The sequence below is a fragment of the Anopheles moucheti genome (genome assembly GCF_943734755.1).
Source record: "Anopheles moucheti chromosome X unlocalized genomic scaffold, idAnoMoucSN_F20_07 X_unloc_1, whole genome shotgun sequence".
NCBI lineage: Eukaryota > Metazoa > Arthropoda > Insecta > Diptera > Culicidae > Anopheles > Anopheles moucheti.
The window spans coordinates 1,317,274-1,342,711 of NW_026453515.1; the positions used below are offsets into that span (position 1 = coordinate 1,317,274).

The 25,438-nt window shown below is 52.2% G+C and overlaps 2 protein-coding genes across 2 annotated transcripts; one reads left to right on the plus strand and one right to left on the minus strand.

Annotated features, from left to right (window-relative positions):
• Positions 1-2,537: 2,537 nt before the first annotated feature.
• On the plus strand, positions 2,538-6,232 carry LOC128307505 (uncharacterized). Its single transcript, XM_053045387.1, has 6 exons — positions 2,538-2,594; positions 2,760-2,989; positions 3,071-3,818; positions 3,863-4,996; positions 5,048-5,370; positions 5,830-6,232. The coding sequence occupies exons 1-6, from the start codon at positions 2,538-2,540 to the stop codon at positions 6,230-6,232; spliced, it is 2,895 nt and encodes a 964-aa protein (XP_052901347.1).
• Positions 6,233-16,884: 10,652 nt separating this feature from the next.
• Positions 16,885-21,696, minus strand: LOC128307506 (uncharacterized). The gene is made up of 5 exons (XM_053045388.1): positions 21,319-21,696; positions 20,750-21,199; positions 20,698-20,705; positions 17,490-20,396; positions 16,885-16,990 (listed from the first exon to the last, which is right to left on the minus strand). The coding sequence occupies exons 1-5, from the start codon at positions 21,694-21,696 to the stop codon at positions 16,885-16,887; spliced, it is 3,849 nt and encodes a 1,282-aa protein (XP_052901348.1).
• Between the last annotated feature and the right edge of the window lie 3,742 nt (positions 21,697-25,438).

Genomic DNA, 25,438 nt, shown 5'->3' on the forward strand with positions numbered 1-25,438 from the left:
CCCACACGCACGTCGTGGTTGCGGGGGACTTTAACGCCTGGCATCAGGACTGGGGGAGCGCTCGCACCAAGGACAAGGGGGTGGAGCTGCTGGCAAATACAAATCTCCTGGACCTTGCGCTGCTGAATCGTGGCCAGCGACCAACGTTCGTGGGGAATGGAGTAGCCAGCGAGAGCGTGGTCGACGTATCCTTCGCGAGCTCAGCGATTGCTTCCCACAGCGAGTGGCGGGTGATGGACCAAGCGTCAGCTAGCGACCATCGCTACATTCGCTACACCGTCGGCGCAACCACCAGCGATGGCACCAGGCGGGGTCAGGCCGATCCATCTCGTAGTGCGACGGCTGCAAGACGTTCGGGCGTCATGTGAAAAACGTGCCAGTTCCAGCCAGAGGCGTTCAAGATTGCGTTGGAGGCAGCCCGCTTCTCGGAAGCCACTCCAACGCCGGAGAATCTTGTGGCAGGACTGACGCGAGCGTGCGACGAGATCATAGTGCGGGTTAAGGCCCCATCATACCGTATTCGTCTGCACCTGTACTGGTGGTCTGCGGAGATCGAGCAGCTTCGCGACGTCCTCCAAGCCGCTCATCCCCAACATCCGGCCATGGCACTCGCGGAACCATGGAGAGGTGAACTTTTCGTTGGCGCAGGTCCTGTCCGGTCACGGATTCTTCCGGGACTACCTGTGCCACCAGAAGTATGCTTCGTCCCCGGAATGTCCTCGTTGCTCCGAAGAGGCGGACACGGCGGAGCATGCTGTGTTTCGTTGCCCGGCGTTTGCTGCCTACCGCCAACGGTTCCTGAGTGGAGGTGACTTCGCGGACCTCAGCCCGGACAACCTGGTCGGGTACCTCCTTCGGGACCAGGCTTCCTGGAGCACCCTCACGGAGCTAGCCACACACGTGACATCGGTGCTTCAACGGCAGTGGAACGAGGAGCGTGCCAACCTGGCGGCCGCCAATGCTGCCAGCAGTCAGCCGGAGGATCCGGCAATTCGTCAGGCCATGTTGACTGCTCGAAACCAGCGGCGGAACGAAGCGCGACAACGTGCCCGCGCCCTTGCCCGAGAGGAGCGACTACGCGCTGCCCCTCCCGCATCACCACCGACGCTGGTGATCCTGGCCAGGCGTGCCATCGTGAGGGAGCGAATGCGACGATACCGTGCACGGGTCCGGCGGATGCAGCAACAGCAGAACGAGCATCAGGAGCAACAGGAGCAGGATCACTCGCTGGCGCAGCTGTTCAACCCCGCGGAGAGCAGCAGTGACGCATCGCGACGGCAGTCCATGGCGTCCGACGAGCAAGCGGCCGTCACTGCTGCCACAACGTCGGGGCGTTAAGGATCGTCGCGTTCATCTCGGCGCGGTACGACAGTACCACCTCAGCGAAGTCATCGTCTTCTACAGCGACATTTGGATGGCTACAAGCGGAAAAAAGGGTCCGAGCGTTAATGCCCGTTATAAGAGCCAGACCCCATCCCTCAACAAGCTTCGCGGCCAAATGTGAGGGAGATGAGGGCTGCGTACATCGTGGGGTTTAGTCGGTAGGAATCCGGCATGCGGTCTCGCCCGTATCTAAGAAGATTTTCCACGATGTAAAAAACAAAAAAGCCAGTTAACCCTGGGGTGACATTCGAGCAGTCGAGCAGCTCAGACGTGGTTTGTTTGCTCATGTGTGCGATTGTGAAAATAGGTGCAATAATACCGGTTCGAGACGATTATTCAGCCACATTACGTTAATAAGAGTGCGTTTTAAAGGATTTGAGTGAAAACCGCGTCCAAATCGGTTCACTAGTGGCCAAAAAAAGCATAAAAACATTTCCCATACATTTTGTATGGGGAACTATTTTTGCCATAAAAACGGGTAAAATAGACCTTTTTCGGTGCGGTTTGTTGTGAAAAAGCGATATTGGACGCTATTAAAGCGATTTATAGTGATAGACAGTGTTTGCCGGCGAAATTCGGCCCGAAATTCGGAGAGGCAAAATAGCGCAAAAGACTCCATACAACAACAACAACAGTGGTTGGTGAAAATTGCGAAATTATTTTTTGACATTTCGGTGACATTGTGGTACGGCCCAGCTGACGAATTTTGGAAGGTGAGCAGTCCCCACCAGACAAATTTTCGAATCGACAGTTTCTTCTCGAAAACTACTCGAATTCCATAAAGTGTGCGGAAAATTCGAGGAAGCGGTGGGGGCTAGTCGGCAGCTCGAATCTGCTCGATTCGACCAGTTTATTCGAGCTTGAAACTGCTCGAATTTCCGAATTTTGCTGGAAATCGCGGGAAAATTTCGGGAACGACTGGGAAAAATACGGAAAGGCGTCTACAAGCAGGGAAACACTCCCCCTGACCACCAAGGCCTGCTTGGGCTTCAAAATGGCGACAAACCGAACATCACGTCCTCGGTCGGAGTCTACTGAGGAAAGGGAGGTCCCATTCGGCTATGGAGCCGAAAGTTATGCTGACCAGAGCTTCGTCGCTGGCCTCTAAGTCGACGAACGCTGACATGGTGGAGCTGCAAAAACTCCTTGGCGAAATGACGCTCGCCAATGAGCAAATGCGCGCAATGGTCAAAGAACTGCAGCAGGAGCTGGTAATGCTGCGACAGCGATCTGAGCCCAACGAAAACATGGTCCGTGAAGAGTGAAAGCTGGCCCGGGAGGAGATGAAGGTGGCTCAGCAGCAGTTCAAAGACGAGTTGCAATGGAACAAGTAACAGGCTCGTCAGTGGCACGAGGAGACTCAACGTCTCCGAAAGGAGCTAGAAAAGGAGACGGCAAGCCACCAGGAGCTGTTGGCGCTGATGCTTGGTTGTGGCGGCAACCAGGCACTGCAATCGCAGCTGCAGGAGCAGTCATCTTTGATGCAGCAGCAGCCACAACGGCTGCAGAAACAACAGCAACGGCCACAACAGGCGCAGGGGCCAACGCGTAGCCCTGCTCAGCAGCAATCGCAGCAGCAGCAACAACAACAGCAGCAACAGCGATCGTCATATGCAAACGTGGCAGCTGAAGCAACTGGTGCACAGGCGACGTAGGGTGGCGCATGGACGGTGGTGGGGGCCCGTAGGGCATTGCCGAAGCCGCCGCCGCAGCAACAACAGCAGCAACAGCAGCAGCCGGCAAAGTCGCGCTCGCAACTTGCGACGAAACAGCCGACGAAGAAGAAGCCCGATGCGATAGAGGTCGCCCCAGGGGAGGGACAGTCGTGGACCGACGTATGCCAGTTGATTCGCAGTGCTCCGTCATTGGCTGACGATCAAGCCAAACTCGGAGTCGGACGACGAACAACGCGTGATCGGCTGGTAATGGACCTGCAGGACGGCGTCAACGTGGAGGAAATCCTGCAACGAGTGCAGGAGGTCTGTGCGCAGGCTGCAGCTCCGGCCACCACCCACTTGTTGACGGAGACGGTGGAGGTCCGCCTTGATGAGGTCGACCCTTTAGCGGTGGCATCGGATGTGGCGACGGCGGTGAAAACCATCAGCTCGGAGTCAGTGAGCGAATCCGCCGTGCATCTCGTGAAGGCGTGGAACGGCACGCAGACGGCGTACGTCCGGATGTCGGTCAAGGCGGCGGAGCGGATCCATCAGCAGCGTGTGCGAGTGTTGCACACCTCGTGCCTGGCGACACAATTGACACCACCGACGCGGGGCCAGCTGCGGTGCTTCAAGTGTCTGGAGCACGGACACCTGCGGCATCGGTGCAAGAGCGATACGGACCGATCGACGCACTGCATCCGTTGCGGCCAATCGGGCCACCTGGCTCGAGCTTGCACGGCAGCGGTCTGCTGTGCCGTGTGCAAGGGTCCGCACCGGGTAGGACATCCGTCCTGCACCCGGAAGGATTAAAGGTCCTGCAGGTCAACCTCGGGGGCAGCCGGGTAGCGCAGGACCTGATGCTGCAGACGGCACGGGAACAGCGGGTGGACGTGGTCATCGCATGCGAGCTGTATAAGCCGCCTCGAGACAATGGCAGATGGGCGGTGGACGAGGAGCAGAGTGTGGCGGTGATCGCCACCGGAGCTTACCCCATTCAACGCCTGTGGGGAAGTGTCCATCCCGGGCTGGTGGTGGCCACAGTGGCAGGTGTCAACTTCGCCAGCTGCTACGCATCGCCGAGCATCGGGCCTTCGGACTTCGGCGCCTATCTCGAGGCGGTGGAGTTGGCGCTCGTAGGTCACCAGAACATCGTGCTCGCCGGAGACCTGAATGCTTGGAACGAGGAGTGGGGTTGTGCCCGCACAACATCGCGGGGGCACACACTCATGGGCGCCGTTCAACACCTGCAGCTGGACGTACTGAACCGCGGCAACGTGCCCACGTTTAATGGCAACGGGTTTGCGCGTGAGAGCATCGTTGACGTTTCGTTTGCGAGTGCGTCAATCGCATTGCCGGAGCCCTGGGGGGTGAGTTTTAAGTTCACCCACAGTGATCATCGATACGTCCAGTTCACCGTCGGCATACCAGGTGTACGGGTCGATCGTCACAGGCGTCAACAGCAGCATCAGCCGTCGCAAACGACCAGGACATCGGGAGTCGCGACGCACTCCGGGACTCGGTGGAAGACCTCCCTCTTCAGCAGCGAGGGTTACCAGACCGCGCTCGTTCACTGTCGCTTCGCAGAAGCTGACACGTCCGAGGCGCTAGTTGGAGCGTTAACCCGAGTTTGCGATGCCACCATCGAGAGGGTGGGCACGGCGAAACATCACCAGCCGCCGAGACTCTACTGGTGGACCCCGGAGCTGAGCATCATGCGTCGGGAGTGCGAGGTGGCTGAGGAGCTGCTAGGTGCTGCCTCGGAGCCAGCGGACCGTGATGTGGCGACGGCTCGTCTGCATGATCTCCGCAGGCAGCTGCAACGGGCGATTCAGGAGAGCCAGAACGAGAAGCTCCAGGAGTTGATCGACGCAGTCAGCAATGATGTGTTCGGTCTGGGCTACAAGGTGGTGATGGCCAAGCTGCGTGGCCGCACCCCGCCTGAGACCGACCGAGCGGTACTGGAGCCGATCGTGGACGCGCTCTTCCCGGCTCATCCTGCCTTCGAGTGGCCAGCCATCGAGCGAGCGGACGACGAGGAGGTGTTGCGACCCGTCACCGAGGCGGAGGTATTGGCGATTGCGGACAGGATGGCTCCTTCCAAGGCCCCCGGACTGGATGAAATTCCAAACGCGGCGGTGAAAGCCGCAGTCAGAGAGCACCCGGCGACGTACGTCCTGGTGTTCAACGATCTGCTGGCGCGAGGGAAGTTCCCGAAAGCCTGGAAGGAAGCGAGACTGGTGCTGGTGCCCAAACCGGGCAAGCCACCGGGCGATCCTTCGGCGTGTCGACCGCTGCTCATTGAGGGAGCAGTCCCGAAAATGTTCGAGAGGTGCGTTTTGGACCGCCTCAACGATCATTTGGAGGACAGCAGTGCCCCTCAGCTGTCGCCGGAGCAGTACGGCTTTCGTCGCGCGGGAGGTCGACGGTCCAGGCCATCCAGCGGGTCGTCGAGCGGGGCGAGTTCGCGCGGTCGTTTCACCGGACGAACGGACGCGATCCTCGGTGTCTGATGGTGGCAGTTGTCCAGAACGCCTTTAACACGGCGAGCTGGAGGGCGATCGCTGCGGCCTTGGAGGAGAAGCACGTTCCGGCCGCGCTGAGGAGAATACTGCGCAGCTACTTCTCCGAGCGCGAGCTGGTCTACGAGACCAGCGAAGGACCGGTTCGTAGGCAGGTGTCGGCACGCGTTCCGCAGGGCTCCATTGTCGGCCCCACATTGTGGAACACAATGTAAGACGGAGTCCTGCGGCTGGCGTTCCCGGACGGAGTCGAGGCGATTGGGTTCAAGGACGGTGGTGCTGGCGGGCGGCACGACGCCGCAGGCGGCGGCTGATCTGGCGCAGCAGGTGATCCTTATGATCGGAACGTGGATGGCAGAGCGTCATCTGCATCCGGCCAAAACTGAGCTCATCATGGTGTCCACCATGCGGCAGGGCTACGAGCAGCCCACGGTCGCCATCGAGGGACTGGAGCGACAGCTGACGAGGTCCCTGAAGTACCTGGGCATGATTCTGCATGATCACCTGCAGTGGACCCCGCACGTCGAGTATGCCTCGGCAAAGGCACTCCGTGCGGCGAAGGGAGTCACCCGCCTTATGCAGAATCACGGGGGCCCCAAGGGAGCGAAGCGGCGACTGCTGTCCTCGGTGGTGGACTCGACGCTGCGTTATGCTGCTCCGGTGTGGCACTAGGCCATCAACACCAGGCGATGCAGGCGGATGCTGCAGCAGGTTCAGGCGCATTGCGCGAGGCCGGTCGCCAGGACATTCATATCGGTGAGGTATGAGGTCGCCACGGTCCTGGCAAGTGTCATCCCAATCTGCCTGCAGATTGGGGAGGATGCTCGATGTTACCATCAGCATCAGGCGACCGGGACTCCGTTGAGCCTGTTGCGCATGGAGGAGCGCGCTGCCACTCTGCGCCTGTGGCTGGACGAATGGGACGAGCTAGCATCAGCGAGCCGATTCACGGCATGGGCGCACCGGGTGATCCCGGACATTAAAGGGTGGAAGAACCGTCGGTTTGGGGAGATGACGTTCCATCTCGCCCAGGTTCTCTCGGGCCACGGCTTCTTTCTCGAGTATCTGCATGTGCAGCGATTCACCCCCTCACCGGACTGCGTGCGGTGCCCGGGAGTTGTTGAGTCGGCGGCGCATGCCTTCTTTGACTGTCCGCGCTTCGCAGATGTGCGGATGGAGGTGCTAGGCGAAGGCGATGCGGCCATCGTCTCGCCGGACAGCTTCCAGTCGTTCCTGCTAAGCAGCCGGGAGAACTGGAGCGCCATATGCGAGATGGCCCGGCGCATCACTACCGCACTCCAACAGGATTGGTACGTGGAGCGGGAGACGAGTGCCAACGAGGACATGGTTGCTGCGGCCCGACGGCTTGATGCGGCACACGATGTGGTGGTTGCGGCACGTAACGACTGGCGCAACGCGGCGCGACGCCAATTGACGGTGGAGCGCCGCCTGGCGAGAAGTGAGCCTCCACCCCCAACGCACCCGGACGGGACGCCCCTCAGTGCGGTGGAGATCGTGGAGCGCGATGAGCGGCAAAGACGTGTTCGCGACAACGTACGTCGACATCGTGCAGGCTGGAGGAGAGCGAGACGCCCACATGCACAGACTTCCTGTGGGCCCTATTCGGGGTTGGGGCGTTCGCAGAGGACGAATCCATCAATGCCACTAAGGCAATAGAACAATAAAGGCCGCTGAGGCAAGAAGAGGCGCGAACGCCCATTAGACCTAGGCATACAGGGTCGGGAAATGATGAAACAAGGCCGACACAAAACACAGGGAGACACAAAAGAGGCGTGAACGCCCATCTTATTATGAGATGCGACAAGATTGGGCTGGAAATCGAAACGAATTGGCCGACACGCCAACAGGAGACGCAAACGCCCATAAAGGCAGTAGGGTCCCCCCAGCTGATCCCTCGCGGGTAGGCTGGGCTGGGTGGGCTTGTTAGTAGGGTGGGGCTTGCGAATATCCTTATATTTGTAAAACTCACCTGAAATAAACAAGCACTTCTCTTCAAAAAAAAAGCCAGTTATCCCTGTTGACAGCTGTCAGTTGCAGCGATCGGACGTGCCTCCACGACGCTCCTGTTAAAAGCGGAAAATATCGTGTTAAAAAAACAGAAAAAGGACGGAAAAATGTTTTAAATGTTTTATCATAGTGCACTTTAGCCGCATATGGGGTACTAATATAGCTTCGGATGTTGCGGAAGATCAAAAACTTACGTCCGTTGGGTTTTCAGTCGAAAAATAGAAGAGAGCTTCGTCTTGCTTTATTGGATGCACGGTAGTGCAGTTTGTTCCGTTCGGGATTATCCGAACGGGATCGTTACGATCGGGTGATAGTTTACGCTATCTAGTTTGCTACTCGCAGGTAGCTCGCGTGAGATCCTGAGTGTCACGCCACATCACTTCCCCCTTCATTTAAAATTTATCAGGAAGATAAATTTTTCTGCCATATCGCGTCTGCTGGACAGGTCTTCGAGGATCGATTGGGTCGGCAGGCTTTCCATCAGGGTGTTTGGTCGTTCCTTCGTTAGCCTCTTTGGGTGGGTCGGTCTGTAGGATCACTGGCTTTTCGTCATAGATGGCTGTTTTGAGGCGGTCGATGGAGATTTCGCACTTCCTACCTTTGATGTCTAAAATAAAAGATTTTTTATTACGTTTTAACACCTTGAACGGACCATCATAAGGTGGAGTTAAGGCAGGTTTCACGGCGTCGATGCGAACAAAAACGTGGGAACATGATTGCAGCTGTTTTTGGATGTACGTCTTTTCCCTCGTGTTGTGATTCGATTGCGGCGGTGGTTTCAGTGATGCCATGGTTTGCTTAAGGTTCGCTACGAAGACGGGTGTCGCATTTAATGTCGTCTTTGTTTCGTCGAAAAATTCACCAGGCAGTCGTAGTGTCGTTCCATAAGTGAGCTCTGCAGTAGTTGCGCCAATATCTTCTTTTATGCTGGAACGCATACCAAGTAGCACGATTGGCAGTGATTCGGTCCATCGTGAATTTTTGTGGCAAAGGATCGCGGTTTTCAACTGGCGGTGCATTCTTTCTATCTGGCCGTTGGATTGGGGGTGGTAAGGTGTTGTTCTAAGGTGGTCGATACCTAGAGTTGAGGACAGCGAGCGAAACAACTCCGATTCGAATTGTCTACCTAGGTCGGTCGTAACTTTAGCAGGAACACCAAATCTTGATATCCATCCGGTGATGAAGGCTCGTGCAACGGTCTCGGCGGTAATGTTCGGGATAGGTACAACCTCAGGCCAACGCGTAAATTTGTCGATAATTGTCAAACAGTACGCATTTCCTTCTGATGGTGGTAGTGGGCCGATTAAATCCATATGCACGTGTGTGAAACGCGCGTTCGGTGTGGCTATAGTGATGATGGGCGACTTGTTGTGGCGTGTGATTTTGTTTTTTTGGCATTCAATACATCTTTCCACAAACGCTTTGCACTCCTTTCGTATCGATGGCCATACAAAACGTTGCGATACCAAATCAGTTGTTCCTCTTATCCCGGGATGCGACAAGTTGTGTAGTTTAAAGATGATCAGTGCTCTGTGTGTTTTAGGAACGAAGGGTCGAATTTTTCCTGTCGAAATGTCGCAAAAGATCGGTTTAGTAGAGTTCGGTATGGTTAGTGCTTTCAATATCAATGCGGTTGTTTTCGGAGGTTTTGTTAAATACTCTTGTAGTTCGTTATCGGTTTGTTGTGCTTCAGCGATGTGGTGATAATCGATCTGTGCGCTAATGGAATCGATTCGGCTTAGCATGTCTGCAACCAGGTTGTGTTTGCCGGCAACGTGTCGTATGTCGGTGGTGTATTCACTGATAAAAAGCAGTCTTCGTTGTTGCGTGGGGTTGGCATTTTCAAGTTTTTTGTGGAATGCTGTAGTTAGTGGCTTGTGATCGGTGTACACTATAAATTCGCGAGCTTCCAAAAGGTCCTTGAAGTGCTTGATTGATTCGTAAATAGCATACAGTTCGCGGTCGTATGTGCTTGTCTTCTGTAATGCGGGCGTTAATTTCTTTGAGAAGAAAGCTAGTGGTTCGATACCTTTGGCGGTTAGTTGGTTGAGTGCAGCTCCTATAGCTTGACTGGAAGCATCAACATCTAAGGCGAGCTTTGCATTTGGCGAAGGATGTGCTAACAATGCTGCGTGTGCTAGGTCGTGTTTGCATTTTTCGAAAGCTTTCGTGCTATTTTCATCCCATATAAGTAACGTTGAGTCGTTTTTAATGTTACCGTTTATCATAGCGTGTAAAATGTGTTGGCTTTCAGCTGCGTGCGATATAAAACGACGGTAAAAATTTATAGTGCCAAGGAAACGTTTCATTTGTCTGGCCACGACTGGTTTCGGGAAGTCGAGAATTGCCTGCACTTTACTTGGTTTCGGTTTAATGCCTTCTGCGCTTATATGATGACCGAGAAATTCGACATCTGTACGACCAATTTGGCTTTTTTCGGGATTAATGGTTAGTCCGTTTTGTCGTAGGCGTTCGAATACCATTCGTAAATGTTTCCGGTGTTGTTTTTCGTCTTCCGATGCGACGCATAGATCATCCACATAAGGAAAAACGAAATCTAACTCCCCAAGGATGGAATGCAAGTGCCGTTGCAAGGTTTGACCCGCGTTTCGAAGGCCAAACGTCATGAAATTGAATTCAAATAACCCGAATAGTGTTGCAATTGCGGTTTTCGGTATATCTTCGGGAGCGACGGGGATTTGGTGGTATGCACGTTGCAGATCAATGCATGAAAATATTTTTTTGTTGAACAATATCGTTGAAAAATCTTGGATGTGGGGAACGGGGTAACGATCAGGCACGGTAATTGCATTTAGGCTCCTGTAATCCCCACAGGGTCTCCACTTCCCGTCCGGTTTTTTAACAAGGTGCAAAGGGCGTGCCCAACAGCTCTTAGATGGTTTGCAAATACCATTTTTTACCAAGAAATCGAATTCCGTTTTTGCTTCGCGCAATCTTTCTGGGTCCAAACGACGAGGGCGACAGAAGACAGGTGGGCCGGTGGTAATAATTTGATGCCTAACGTTTGTGTTGACCGGTTTGCGCTTGTTGTCGAGAACGGTAATATCTTCAAATTCTTTTAGAAGGTGTGAAAAACTCTCGTTTGAACTACATCCGAAAGCACGCTGTTCACGTAGAATGCTGCTTCTAAGCACACGAACCAGGTTTCAATGTCTACGTGGTCGAAATCTGGGAAACGGATTTTAGCGACTGATTTTGTGCTTTCTGTATCTTCTTGCTTCGGCATGATCTCGGCTACTGGTACGGGATCAGTCATCGTCTCTTCGTAGATTACGCAAAAAAAAACGCAGCACACGCGACGCGAAAGAATTTACGATTTTAGCTCGCGTGAGATCCTGAGTGTCACGCCACACGCATATGGCGATATAAGATTGAAACAGGAAATTGCGTTGAAAGTCTCCCCATACATTTTGTATGGGAGCAGTAAAGTGCTGAAAAGACACCGAAACGGCAATTAAAAACATAAAGTGGCGTTGTAATAACAAAGTGTCGGCACCGATAAACGGTTTTATGAACGGTGATAGTTAGGAATTAGCCGAATACTGCATAAAACAGTGGGTGAAAAATTGGCGCAAGCGGCGTCAGGTGTGTCGTCGCGTGTGGATGTGCGTTCGAGTGACACGTCAACGCTGACAACGCAGCTGAGCTTTAGCGGAGACACCGAGCAGCGCCATCTTACGGGATCGGCAGGAGCTTTTGCGTGTGGCGCCACCTGGCGGGCGATAGCAGAACTCCAAAGCGTAGACAACAACTCGTAACGCTTGGAGACATCAACGTTGGTATCAGCCGCGAACCCGGACCGGTGTATGCGGGTTGCATACCGACAGGCGGGGATTTCAGCGTTGGAGCAAGAGGCGCACCCGTATAACATTTTTATTATTATTTTATATTATTTTATTCAATGAAATAATTTCTTTTTGTGCATTTTCGAGCAAGCCTGCTGTTGGCGTACTCCCGTGAGGGAGAGTTGAAGCGGGGCTTCAAAAAATGGCGACAAGCCGCGCCTCGCGTCCTCGGTCGGAGTCTGCCGAGGAAAGACCGGGGAGGTCCCTTTCGACTATGGAGTCGAAAGTAATGCTCACTAGAGCTTCGGCGTTGGCCTCGAAGTCGGCGAACCCCGACATGGCGGAGCTGCGAACGAACGAAGACATGGCCCGGGAGGAGCGAAAGCTGGCCCGCGAGGAGTTCAAGTTGGCTCAGGAGAAATTCCACCAGGAACTACAGTGGAACAAGGACCAGGCCCGCCAGTGGTACGATGATACGCAGCGTCTCCGAAGCGAGCTGGAAAAGGAGACTGCGTGCCACCAGAAGCTGCTGGCACAGATGCTGGGTTGTGGCGGTAACCAGGCTCTGCAACCGCAACAGCATGTGCAGTCAGCTGTGATGCAGCAGCCACAGAGGCCGCAGAAGCAGCAACAGCAACGGCTTCCGCCAAAGCAGAGGCCAATGCAGAGCTCCCAACAGCAACCGCTGCAGCAGCAACAACAACAGCAGCAGCGGCGGATGACTTATGCCAGCGTGGCCGCCGAGACATCCGGCATGCAGGCGACACAGGGCGGTACATGGACTGTGGTGGGGCCCCGTAAGGCAACACAGAAGCCGCAGCAGCAGCAACAACAGCAGCAGGCAAAGTCGCGCCCACAACCTGCGCCACGTAGGCAGTTGGCGAAAAAGAAGCTGGACGCTATAGAGGTCGCCCCAGGGGAGGGACAGTCGTGGACCGACGAGTATCAGCTGATACGCAGCGCATCGTCATTGGCCGAAGATCAGGCGAAGCTAGGAGTAGGACGGAGAACGATGCGGGATCGGCTGGTTATGGACCTGCAATACGGCGCCAATGCTGAGGAAATCCTGCAACGAGTGCAGGAGGTCTTTGCACAGTCTGCAGCTCCGGCCACCATCTATCTGGTGACGGAGACCGTGGAGGTTCGTCTCGAAGAGGTCGACCCTTTAGCGGTGGCGTCGGATGTGGCGACGGCGGTGTAGACAACCAGCTCGGAATCGGTGAGCGAATCCGCCGTGCATCTCGTGAAGGCGTGGAACGGCACGCAGACGGCGTACGTGCGGATGTCGGCCAAGACAGCGGAGCGAATGCACCAACAGCGTGTGCGAGTCTTGCACACCTCGTGTCTGGCGACACGATTGACTCCACTGACTCGGGGACAGCTGCGATGCTTCAAGTGTCTGGAGCCCGGACACCAGCGGCATCAATGCAAGAGCGAGCAAGACCTGTCGACGCACTGCATCCGTTGCGGCCAACCGGGCCACCTGGCTCGAGTCTGCACGGCAGCGGTCTGCTGTGCAGTGTGCAAGGGCCCGCACCGGGTAGGACACCCGTCCTGCACCCGGGTCTAAAGGTCCTGCAAGTCAACCTCGGGCGCAGACAGGTAGCGCAGGACCTGATGCTACAGCGGGCTAGGGAGGCCGTGGTACAAGTCGTAGTAGCTTGCGAGTTGTACAGGGTTCCGAGGAGCAATCCGAACTGGGCGGTCGATGACGACCACAGCGTGGCGGTAATCGCGACAGGAGAGTACCCGATCCAGAGGCTATGGGGAAGCATTGTGCCGGGCTTGGTGGTGGCCACCATAGCCGGAGTAGCCTTTGCTAGCTGCTACGCCCCCCCGAGCATAGGTCTCTCGGACTTCACCGAGTACATCGGAGCGGTGCAGATGGCTGCGGCGGGACACGCGACGGCGGTTGTGGCGTGCGATTTCAACGCGTGGAGTCAGGAGTGGGGCTGTGCTCGGACCACAAGAAGAGGGGAGATTCTCCAGGGAGCGATGGACCAGCTGGGTTTCGCAACGCTTAACCGCGGCAGCGAGCCCACCTTCCGCGGGAATGGAGTGGCTCGCGAGAGCATTGTCGACGTGTCCTTTTCGAGTTCTTCTCTCGCACGCCCTAACTTCTGGCGGGTCTGCCACGGGTACTCGGGAAGCGACCACCGGTACGTGGAGTTTGTTCTGCAGCAGGGTGGGCAGCAACAACATCATCAGCGGCCTTCCTGCAACGTCCCTGCGAGCAGTGGAGCGGTCTTGTGCGCCGGGATCAGGTACAAGACTGGTCAATTCAACCCGACCAGCTTCAGACTGGCGCTTTCCGCCAATGGCTTTCCAGAGGCAGACTCCCCTCAGCTGTTGATGAACAGCTTGTCGGCCGCCTGCAGCGAAACAATGGAGCAAATCCGCAAGGCAACATACAGTCGGTCGCCTAGGCTGTACTGGTGGAGCCAGGAAATCCATTGTATTCGTGAGCAGTGCGAGGGGATGGAAAGGCGCCTGAGTGCCGCAGTCGATGCAGCGGAAAGGGATGCGAGCAGGGCCCAGCTGGCTGATCTCCGTAGGACGCTCCAGCGCGAGATACAGGACAGCAAGGAGCGGTGCATGCAGGAGTTGATCGACAGCGTGGAGAACGACGTCTACGGGCTGGCGTATAAGGTAGTGCTGGGCAAGCTGCGAGGCCGCACTCCTCCCGAGACGGATCGTTCGGTTCTTGAACCGATTGTCGACGCCCTGTTCCCGAGACACCCTCCCTTCGAGTGGCCTTCGCTGATGGACAACGAGGAGGAGGACGCGGTGCGCCCTATAACTCGAGAAGACGTGCTCGCAGTTGCAGAAAGGATGGCCCCATCCAAGGCTCCAGGTTTGGATGGCATCCCGAATGTGGCCGCTAAAACTGCCAAGTTGGAGCACCCGGAGTTGTTTGCCCGGGTCTATAGCGATCTACTGCAGCGGGATGAATTCCCCAAGTCTTGGAAGGAAGCGAGACTGGGCAAGCAACCGGGGGAACCGTCGCCGAAACGGCCGCTCTTGGTGATGGGGGTCATCCCGAAGGGATTCGAACGTCTGGTGCTCGATCGCCTCAACGACCATCTAGAGGACAACAGTGCTCCCCACCTGTCGCCGAATCAGTATGGCTTCCGAAGAGGTCGGTCAACCGTTGAAGCCATACAGCGGGTTGTAGCGAAGGGCGAGTTCGCGAGGACCTTCCATCGCACCAACGGGCGCGATCCTCGGTGCTTGATGGTGGCGGCGCTGGACGTAGCGAACGCGTTCAATACGGCCAGCTGGGAGGCGATCGCCCTGGCCCTCCAGGAGAAGCGGGTTCTGGCTCAGCTCCAGAGGTTCCTGAGAAGTTACTTCTCCGAGCGAGAGCTGGTGTATGAAATAAGCGAGGACCCAGTCCGGAGAGAGGTGACAGCGGGCGTTCCACAGGGGTTGCTGGTCCAGGAGGATGCCAGGTGCCACCAGCGGAGACAACAGAGCGGGATTTCCATCGGCGATCTGCGAGCGGAGGAGCGAGAGGCCACTATGCGCCAGTGGCAGCAAGAATGGGACGAGTTGGCGCCTGCAAGTAGGTTCACCCGATGGGCGCACAGGGTGATCCCTGATCTTGCATCGTGGAAGGTCTGACGTCATGGTGAGATGACGTTTCACCTGGCCCAAATGCTATCCAGCCATGGCTTTTTCCACGATTATCTACACAACCAGCGATTCGCGCCATCCCAGGACTGCGCTAGATGCCCGGGTGTGCCGGAGACGGCAGAACACGCGGTATTCTTCTGCCCTCGTTTTACGGAGATAAGACGAGAACTGCTGGGTGAGGACGAGAAGCTGGTGGTAACGCCGGACAACATCCAGCAGTACATGCTGGGGAGCCAGGAAAGATGGAGCGAGGTGTGCGAGGCCGCTCGGATAATCACCACCACATTCCAACAGGAGTAGTACATCGAGCGGGCCACGAGCGCGAACGAGGACATGCAGGGTGCTGCACAACGGCTGGATGCTGCGCATGAGGAGCTGGTGGCCTTGCGCAACGAAAGGCATAACGAGGCTCGTCGGCAGCTCACTATCGAGCGACGAGCTGCGCGGGGGCAACCTCCACCACCAACCCACCCCGACGGGACGAGATCCGGGAGCGGGAGGATCAGCAGCTGCGCGTACGCAACAACGTTCGACGCTTCCGCGCGCGGCAGAGACTGCGGAACGAGGAGGTTGTCGACTGCCGGACGTACCTGTGGGCTCATCGGGGTGGAAGCGTTCGACGAGGACGAACTCAGCGGGGATGTTAAGCCATTAGGGTAATGTTAACAAAGGCCGCTGAGGCAAAAAGAGGCGCGAACGCCCACTATAAGTAAAAATCTGGGGCTGGGAAAAGTACATCACGGCCGTCGTGGCACAAAAGAGGTGCGAACGCCCATTTAAAATAAAAATAGACTAGGATGGAAATGAATACAGAACTGGCCATAATGGCAAAAAAGAGGCGCGAACGCCCATTCGCTCTGGGTTGGAAACGATGGAAGCGTAGGCCGTAATGGCAAAAAAGAGGCGCGAACGCCTGTACAGGCAGTAGGGCCCCCGGCAGTCCATCCCTGCCGGGGGGGGGGGGGGGGGGGGGGGGGGGGGCATATTTTCAATTCAATTTGAATAAACGGTGACTGTTCAATAGCTCGAATTTCGGATCGCGAAACCACGTCTGAGCCCAATGAGTGCTTGTCGAAGAGTCCTCTTTATTAATCCTTTTTATGATTTTTCGTTTGTCACTAATACTATTAGCTGCTATAATTCATGCCATAATTCCCAATTGGCAAATCCTAAACATCCCGACCACCATAAAAATCTTACTTTTATCTACTTCTATAAGTTCATTGATTTATATTCATGCAAGTTCAATTATCTTCTGTTCTGCTTATTTCACTAGTTCATGCAATTATCTTAAATTTTCTGCATCTTAACTGTTGCTCTCGATTTCTTTTTTGCCTGCTTCAATTGGTACAATACATATTTTTGTTGCAGGTCTTTTTACATGATCTGATTGAGCCGTTCGTAATGATACTACTCGCACTACATTATCCTTCCCGGGATGTACATTTGTAATTCTAGCTAACGGCCATTTTGATGGCGCCACGTTATCTTCCCGGACTATTACCATCATTCCTGGTTTAAGCTCTGTAGCAATCCCATTCCACTTTGTCCTCGCATTCAGTTGTTGCAAATACTCCTTATGCCATCGGTTCCAGAAATGTTGAGCGCGTTGTTGCGTGGCTCGCCAATGATTCAAACGATTTTCTGGGACATCCTTCATGTCGAGGTTTGGTAGCTGCTGCATGTTTGATCCAGTTAAGAAGTGCCCTGGGGTTAGCGCTTCTAGGTCCGCAGGATCGTCGGACATCGGCGTGATCGGTCGCGAATTCAAACATCCCTCTATTTCAGTCAGCAAAGTCGTCAGGTCCTCGTACGTCAGCGATGTGTCTCCAAGTACACGTTTAAGATGAAGCTTTATTGAACGTACCGCTGCTTCCCACAGTCCACCGAAATGCGGAGCACGAGGAGGAATAAATCGCCAGGTGATACGACTCGAGCTGCTCCACTCTTGTACCGAATTCTGAAATTGAGACGACTGTAATAGTTTATAAAGGGCGTTTAACTCGTTTGCGGCACCCTTAAAATTGGTTCCGTTGTCCGAATGCATCTCCGACACTAGTCCTCTCCTCGCGACAAATCTCCTTAAAGCCGCTAAGAATGCTTCTGTGCTGAGGTTTGAAACCAACTCTAGATGTACCGCCTTGGTGACGAAACATACAAAAACTGCGATGAAGGCCTTAATTGGTGCTGCCTTCCGATGACTTCCTTTGATGAAGACAGGCCCACAATAGTCCACACCAGATATTGAAAAAGGTCGAGCCTTCATTACCCTTTCTGCTGGTAATTGTGCCATTGGTTGAACAACACTCGATGGCTTGGCCTTGAAGCATATCACACACTCACGGCACACCTTCCTAATAGTCGTTCTCGCGCCAAGCACCCAAAAACGTTGACGAAGTGCGATGGCTGTTAACTGCGGTGCTGCATGCAGTAACTTTCGATGATAGTGTTGCACTAACAGTTCTGATAGCTGATGCGTCTTCGGGATAACTATCGGATGTTTCGTCCAGTCGCTCAATGATGAATTATCCAGCCTCCCCTTCACTCGTACTAAACCATGGTCGTCCAGATAAGTGGCAAGCGTTGATAATGGTGACTTTCCAGGTACTCGATCACCCTTTCGCAACTGCTTTATCTCTTCCGAAAATACTTCCACTTGAGCCAACCGACTTATGCGAATTTCAGCATTTAATATCTCCTCCGTTGACAGACTCGTAGAAAGCTGCTTTCGTTTCGATTTCATCGCCGTCCCAAATCTCATACAATATGCTACAACTCGACATAGAGTAGTGTACGACGATATTCGCTTGAACAAATGTTCACTAAACATTTTCTTCTTTTCTGACGACTCAGTGAATGCACTGGCTGCAGCTCGCTCCTCTTCAATCGCTATTGTCACTATCTCCGGTGATGCTCCTGTCTCAGGTGGGTCCGGCCAATTTTCTTCATTTAGTGCCAACCATTCTGGCCCCGACCACCACAGCGAGTTCTTGCAGAAATCATCTGGATCACAACCTCGTGACACGAGGTCAGCTGGATTCTGCAACCCAGGCACATGTCGCCAAACGCAATGCTTTGTCAGGGTCTGGATCTTAGCTACTCTATTGGCCACAAACGTCTTCCAGGTATGCGGGGACCCATTTATCCAGTGCCAAGTGGTCATCGAATCCGTCCAGATGAAACATGGTGCTTCTTGCAGCTGTGCATTACGAATGAACTGATACAACCGACTCGCCAAAAGTGCTCCGCACAACTCCAACCTCGCGATCACCAGTTTTTTCGATAACGGTGCCACCTTCGACTTTGATATGATCAAACTGATATTGAATCCTTTCGTAACTGAGCCGCTTCGAATGTAGACACACGCACCGTAGCCTCGCTCGGAAGCATCACAAAAAATGTGATATTGCCAATTGGTGCCCAACTTCGGGTACCGTGGAACGACAATGCCATCCAACAGGTTCAACTTGCCAGAGAATACACTGTACTCTGATTGGATCTTCTCTGGTAGTTCTGCATCCCACGACCACGTTCTTCCATTAGGCTCCTTCAGTGTCCATAGGGTTTGCATCAGTAGTTTCCCTTTCATCTTGATCGGATCTAAAAATCCAAGAGGATCATACATCTTGGCCAGGTTGCTCAGCACGTTCCGTTTCGTAATCGGCTTGGATGTATCTATAACCGGTACCCGAATGCTGAAGACATCGAAGTTTGGCTTCCACACCAGTCCTAACGTGCCAACACCTGCTCCTTCAATATTCACTTCTTCGCTCACAGCTAGGTCTTCTTTCGGAACATCTTTCAAGGCATTTGCCGCATTCGAAGCCCATTTTCGAATTCTGAAGCCAGCGCTACCAAGCATCTCAACCAGCTGACTCCGAATCTGTTGAACTTCTTCTTCTGTATCAGCACCACTAAGAAGATCGTCGACGTAAAAGTCGTTGTACCAACACATAGCCTTCGGATGGCTTTCTTCGTGATCTTCGAATATTTTCCGCAATGTTCGAATGGCCAAATAAGGAGCGCAGGCCGTTCCGTACGTTATGGTGTTCAATTGGAAAGTTGAGACGTTTTCCGACCATTCTTTGCGCCAGAGGATGCATTGTAGATTTCTGTCTGCCGGTGACACTAGAACCTGCCTGTACATTTTTTCCACATCGGCAACAACCCCTATTCTTCTCATCCTAAAACGAAGAAGAATTGATACAATATCATCTTGTAGCTGCGGACCGTTAAGAAGGATGTCATTCAATGATGTTCCCGTGCTGGTCTTATGCGAGGCATCAAATACCATGCGGCACTTTGTAGTTGTGCTCGCTTGTTTCAACACCGCATGACGAGTTAAATAATAACGACTTCCCTCCATAAGCTCCTTCTCAGCAGATGAAACTTCGGTCATGTGACCCAGTCGAAGGTATTCTTCCATGAACTCGCTATATTGCTCCTTGAGTCTGTTGTCTCGTGCCAAACGCCTTTCTATTGATGCAAATCGTTTTACGGCACCTTGCATGGAATCACCTAGCCTTTCCTTGTACTGAGGTATCTTGGGTAGTTCGACTACATAACGTCCAGTTTTCTCTCGTGTTGTCGTGTGTAGATACCACTGTTCCATAGCTTCCTCTTCGCTGGACTGAACTCTTTCCTCCGGTATGTTTTCGAGCATTACTAGTTGTTCCATGGCCGCATTTAGATTTTCTTCCGATAATACGCAATTAGCTAGTGTAACCGAAGACTCGATGGAACCCTTACATACTTCACGTCCACTAATTATCCAACCAAGTTTCGTTTCTAAAAGCATGGGTAGGTGTGGTGCCAATCTTAGTTGTCCTTGTTGTAACAACTCTCCGAATATTTCTGCACCAATCAGTAGGTCTATCTTCTCTGGCTGGTTGAACCCTGGGTCTGCTAGCGGCAAGTCTTCTGGAATTTTCCACCCTTTGATATCGATGTATTGCGCTTGGAATCTCGCCGTAACCTTCGGAAGCACCAAACGCTCCAAACACGCTGCATACGATGAGTTACGAGATTTAACGTCTACCGACACCAAGGTTTCCACGTTGAACACTGCCGCTCCAACACCAGAAAGTGGTCTCTGCACCCGCCTTTTCTTCAGCCTTAACTGTTGCGCCACTGCTTCCGAGATGAAGTTACACTGCGAACCTTGGTCGAGCAGTGCTCTTACAGGAACTTCTACTCCCCAGGAGTTACTAATTAGTACTTGCACTGTAGACAGCCACACCATACTTTTCTTGGTATCACCTCGGGCCATGGCATTGATCATGGTGACTTGCTCCTTGCCCCTTGTCAATCGACCTTCTTGATGGATACCGTGGCTATTACTGTTCAGCTGTGATTCCGATGGTTTTCTGCACATTAAAACGTGATGTCGTCCCTTGCAAATCTTGCATCTTTCTCTGCTTCTGCAAAACCGAGCACGATGGTTTCCCTTTAAACAGTTGAAGCACAAGGTGTCCGATGCTATAACTCGCTGTCGCTCATCTAGAGACATTTCCTCGAACTTCGAACAACTTGCCAAGGGGTGATTTTCGCTACATAGTGAACACCTAGCCATATTTTCTCCTCGAGCTTCTGCCGTACATGCCATTGCGACCGCTTGTGAACCTCTCTGGTGACTGGTACGCCCAAGTGCCTTTCCAGATAGTTTACCTGGAAGACTAGAAGACACATTATTAGAAGTTGCACTTTTCGTATTACTTGCCGATTTCGTGGTGATAACTCTGATACTATGACTCGAAACGTTGGTGAACATCTTCGTCTGCTTCTCGAGGAATTCTATCATCATCTTGTACTTGTCTTCCGTCGCATCGGCTGACGCCCTCTCCCACTCCAGCAACTGCTGCTTATCCAGCTTCAGCATGGTCAATGCGACCAGTGGTGTATCCCAGTGAGTGATTGGTTCCTTAAGACGTTCCATTCCTCTAACCAGACGCTTGATCTCGTTAACAACACGCGTAAGCTCTGATACGCTATCCGACGTCATCGGCTCCAGGTGCACTAACGCCTTGAAGTACTCTCGCCTGGTCACCTTGGAATTATCATAGCGATCCGTTAGGGCCTTCCATGTGCTGGCATAATTGCCGTCGATCAACTGCACATGGTCAAACTGCTGCGCTGCTTCCCCCTTCAGTGACGCTAACAAATACTGGAGCTTAACACGTCAGACAAATCGGCGACATCATGCACCATCGATGTAAACCTGTCTTTGTAAGTGAGCCATTGCGTTATTTCACCACTGAATGTCGGTAATTCCATCTTTGGCAATCTCACTCGCGACGCTCCGTGTAAAGTTTGCGACAAGGTACTGTTCCCACCGAATCGGACACTCGTGTCCAGACGTGTAATATTCTCTTCGGCCATTTTGTTGTTCAAAAAACCCTTCACTTGGTAGTACTGCTGGTAGAATAACTCACGATCAATTCGCAATTGCTCCGTATCACAATCGTCATTCTCGACCAGAAGCTTATCTCGAGCCACTTCAAAAGCCAACTTTGCATCTTCTAAATCTTGTAACCGTGTCTCTATTTCTACACTATGCACTAATTCATCGTAATTTGTGATGAAATTAACGAAACCATGTATCGTACTCACTCGATCGTTGTAAGTACGCGTTAGCTGCTGCAAAATCTTTTTTTCCTTGGTTGCCATTTTATTGTTTACAATTTACGCGCCTTCTAGCAACGATGGTGTGATGTCGTAAATATGACGCTATCGGCACTCACTAGCGATCTCCTTATTGAGTTACACCTTACTGAGTTACCCGTGCCGCGCGGTAAACTAACACTGATGTCCAACTGCTTAGCAACACTATTGGCACCTGCTAAAAACGAGTAGCTCACGCGAGTTACGCTACGTACACTGATTACCGACGCTATCACTCAGCACGATAGTAGTTGTAACTAGTTGAAAGTTCAACGGTCGATCTTAGTGGCGTCACCTTGGTCATTCACCCGATCGTGATCCTCCACTGTTGCACTTACGATTCCATGACGGTTCGAACCGATAAAATTACACGAACCTCATTTTGCAGACCGTGGATAGCGCACAGAATGTTCCAATACAATGCGATACGATCAACCTTTACACACCAACACACTGCCAACTTACACGAAAAACTAGCCCAAGCACGATAGCGCCGCTGGCACGCACTCAATCACACTGTCCACGTTATTGTGTGTCCCGCAGAATTTCGATTACTTATCTGTGACACACGATTCCGTATGGTAGCGAGCAATAACCGCAGTTAACACTTTCACCTAAACTGCTCAAACACGAAATACTCAGGCCAAATATTCTTGGCGCCTATAGTGTAACTCGCTCGCGAGACGCCTTCGACAGTACTGCCATATCCAACAACGGCTACAGACGTTCGCGAAACTTTCCGAAATAACCACTCTTACAAATTCAATACAATTCTTCAATATCAAATTATCCGGTTCGAAGGACCATGTTCAATAGCTCGAATTTCGGATCACGAAACCACGTCTGAGCCCAATGAGTGCTTGTCGAAGAGTCCTCTTTATTAATCCTTTTTATGATTTTTCGTTTGTCACTAATACTATTAGCTGCTATAATTCATGCCATAATTCCCAATTGGCAAATCCTAAACAGTGACGTTGTAAAAAAAACAGCCAGTTATCCCTGTGGTATGACATTCTAGCAGTCGAGCAGTTCAGACGTGGTGTGTTTTTGTATGGTGAGCTATTTTTGCAATAAAAACGTGCAAAATTGGCCAATCTCAATGCGGTTTGCGTTGAAAACGCAAAACTAGACGCCAGTGAAGCGATTTCGCGGGACAAACAGTGTTTGCCGGCGAATTTTAGTGCAATTTACGGAGTGGCAAATTTGCGCATACAATTGCAACAACAACAACAACAACAATAGTCTGTGTGTATTTTGAGTGTGCGCAAAAATCAGGTCCAATCGGGCCGGATGACGTGGTAAACGGTAGTTTCTGTGCCCTTGTTAGCGCTAAACGCTCGTACCTACGCCTGTACACGCAGGTTGGATGAAAATGTCAGGATCCACATCCGGCGAAAGGATCATGCGTGAGTTACGTCATGTGATCGGCCTCTTTTCCATCCAACCACCGAGGAGACAGGACGAGTTTTAGTGCTCGCATCACCACGCTCGCACTCAAAGCACCTGTTTTTGGAATAAAGGCAACAGGGGCATTGGTATTACGGCGCGAGAGGTGATATTCGTAGACCGTCGTAGGACCGACCGAAGCGAAAGCGTTTGCCATGGATGCTTTCATTAATCAAGAACGAAAGTTAGAGGATCGAAGGCGATTAGATACCGCCCTAGTTCTAACCGTAAACGATGCCAATTAGCAATTGGGAGACGCTACCCCTATTCGGTGCACTCAGTCGCTTCCGGGAAACCAAAATCGGGTTCTGGGGGAAGTATGGTTACAAAGATGAAACTAAAAGGAATTGACGGAAGGGCACCACAACGAAGTGGAGCTTGCAGTCGCGATCGAGAGCTCGACCCAAACGGACGTGTTTGCACAGTGCTCCGTGTGGTGAACAAGTACTCGTGTGAGAGAGAGAGTGAAAGCGATAGAGTTCGGGTGTTATTCGGATGACGAACGATAGAGACAAATGTGTGTGTGTGTTGCTTCGGCATACAATCTCTTGGGCAAGAGCGAGACATAAGACTCAAGCGAAAGCTACGTGAGTGTGTGTATGTAAGTGAAGCGAAAGCAAAAAGTGACGCCGTATGCACTATTTTGAAAACTAAGAATAACACGATTTTCGTGATTGGAATCGCAAAGCAAACTATTCGTACGTGTGCGTTTTGAAAAAACGAAGCTTTTGCGATATAGTGCGTGAAAATCCGTGCGATATTTTGGAAGATAATAGACATATTGTGAAATTCATATACCAACCGTGTGTTCCGTATCGGTGAGTGTGTGCGCGGGCGTGAGTGGAACTTTCCATCGGCTGTTGCCCGCGCGTGGCGTTCCGCGTCGACGATTGTGTGCGCGTGTCCCAAAGAGAACAATTAGACTTTCAACGGTAAAAATTAAAGAGTGCTCTTTCTAACCGCTGTTGCTCTCCTGCTTGCTCTCTCGCCGAATCGAAAGCTCGCTCGATGACTGAACGATATTCTCATGCTGTTCGCTTCTTCGGCGTCATGCGCTCTCGCTCGTGCTCATTATTGGATATTGCGCACACACATGTGCATTTTCTTCGTCAAATTTGCCGTGTGAAAGAGTACATTTTTGCACCGGTTTTTGATATGTGGAACTGGATGGTTTTGCAAGCGCGCTGATGTTTCGGATGAAAATTCAGCCATAAGTTATATGGCACGATATGTAGAAGAAGGTTTAATGTATATTTTGTATTATTTCAATCATTTATGCGTGTAACACTATACGGTGCCCATATTATAACGTGGTCATTATGGTAACGAACGGTACCGCCATGTATATCACAAAAGGATCGGTTGCTTTAAATTGAAGGATCTGTATTTTGCATCATCCGAAAAAACAAGACACCACACAAGCAACCAACTCCAGTGATTACATCGCAAGTGTTCAAACGTTTTGTTTTATCAACATGAGTGATTTGAACCGCGAACGCCGTACCGGTGTTTTTTACAAACAGGTGGCTAAATTCATAAAGGTGGACGCGGCCGAAGAAGCTAACCCGGAAGCCCTAGCCGGAATGGCAAGCTCTACTGTTGGGTGGTAATGTGTCGTGTAAAATAAGTGCTTCGCTTTTTCAGCTCCCATCGAAGCGGTTGTGGAATTGCCTGGATTGGTGGATTTCGGTCCATGTCGATCGGCGAAGGCAACCGTTACTGAGCACTATCTAACAACCAAACGCACCACAATTTGATGCATGTGCACGTTGAACTTCTGCATACTGCTTCTGCGTTTAATACTTCTGCATGCCAAAGCCACCTTAGCAGAACATAACTTATCCCTCCCAGCAGAAAAAAATCATCTCTAAATTGTTTACCTGTCCACGGTTCACTTTGCAGACGAACGTGAGGGACGCATGGTTTCCTGCACGGATGTTAATATAGATAAAGTCTACGTGAGAGGACGTAAACTGGGCCAGAAAATGCTAGGTCCTTTGGACTCGAGCAATATGTCCCGTACATATCCGTACATATCCGATGCCTCCCTATTCCATTCGCTGCAGAATGCTGGGAATTGTAGATCTAAAATCACTCCTCTCACATACGCAAGCTATTTTCATCGCTAAGATTCTCCTCAACAATATTGATGCCCCATCCTTACTATCTATATTCATTTCGGCGGGCCTTACCTCTTACGGCCAAAATTATCCTTTTCTGCGAGCTATGAAATCATTCAACTGCTTTTTTATCATTTCGATTATAACATCTCGATATCTGCTTTTCGGGCCCGACTAATTAA

What these genes read in the sequence shown, in the direction of transcription:
- LOC128307505 (XM_053045387.1), top strand. Translation starts at nt 2,538, where the DNA reads ATGACGCTCGCCAATGAGCAAATGCGCGCAATGGTCAAAGAACTGCAG. An exon ending in AAGAACTGCAGCAGGAGCTG is followed by an intron (nt 2,595 to 2,759) that starts GTAATGCTGCGA and finishes CGTCTCCGAAAG; the next exon opens with GAGCTAGAAAAGGAGACGGC. An exon ending in GTCCCGAAAATGTTCGAGAG is followed by an intron (nt 5,371 to 5,829) that starts GTGCGTTTTGGA and finishes ATTGGGTTCAAG; the next exon opens with GACGGTGGTGCTGGCGGGCG.
- LOC128307506 (XM_053045388.1), bottom strand. Translation starts at nt 21,696, where the DNA reads ATGGCAACCAAGGAAAAAAAGATTTTGCAGCAGCTAACGCGTACTTAC. An exon ending in CTTTACACGGAGCGTCGCGA is followed by an intron (nt 21,200 to 21,318) that starts GTGAGATTGCCA and finishes TGACGTGTTAAG; the next exon opens with CTCCAGTATTTGTTAGCGTC. An exon ending in ACGCATCAGCTATCAGAACT is followed by an intron (nt 16,991 to 17,489) that starts GTTAGTGCAACA and finishes TCTCAATTTCAG; the next exon opens with AATTCGGTACAAGAGTGGAG.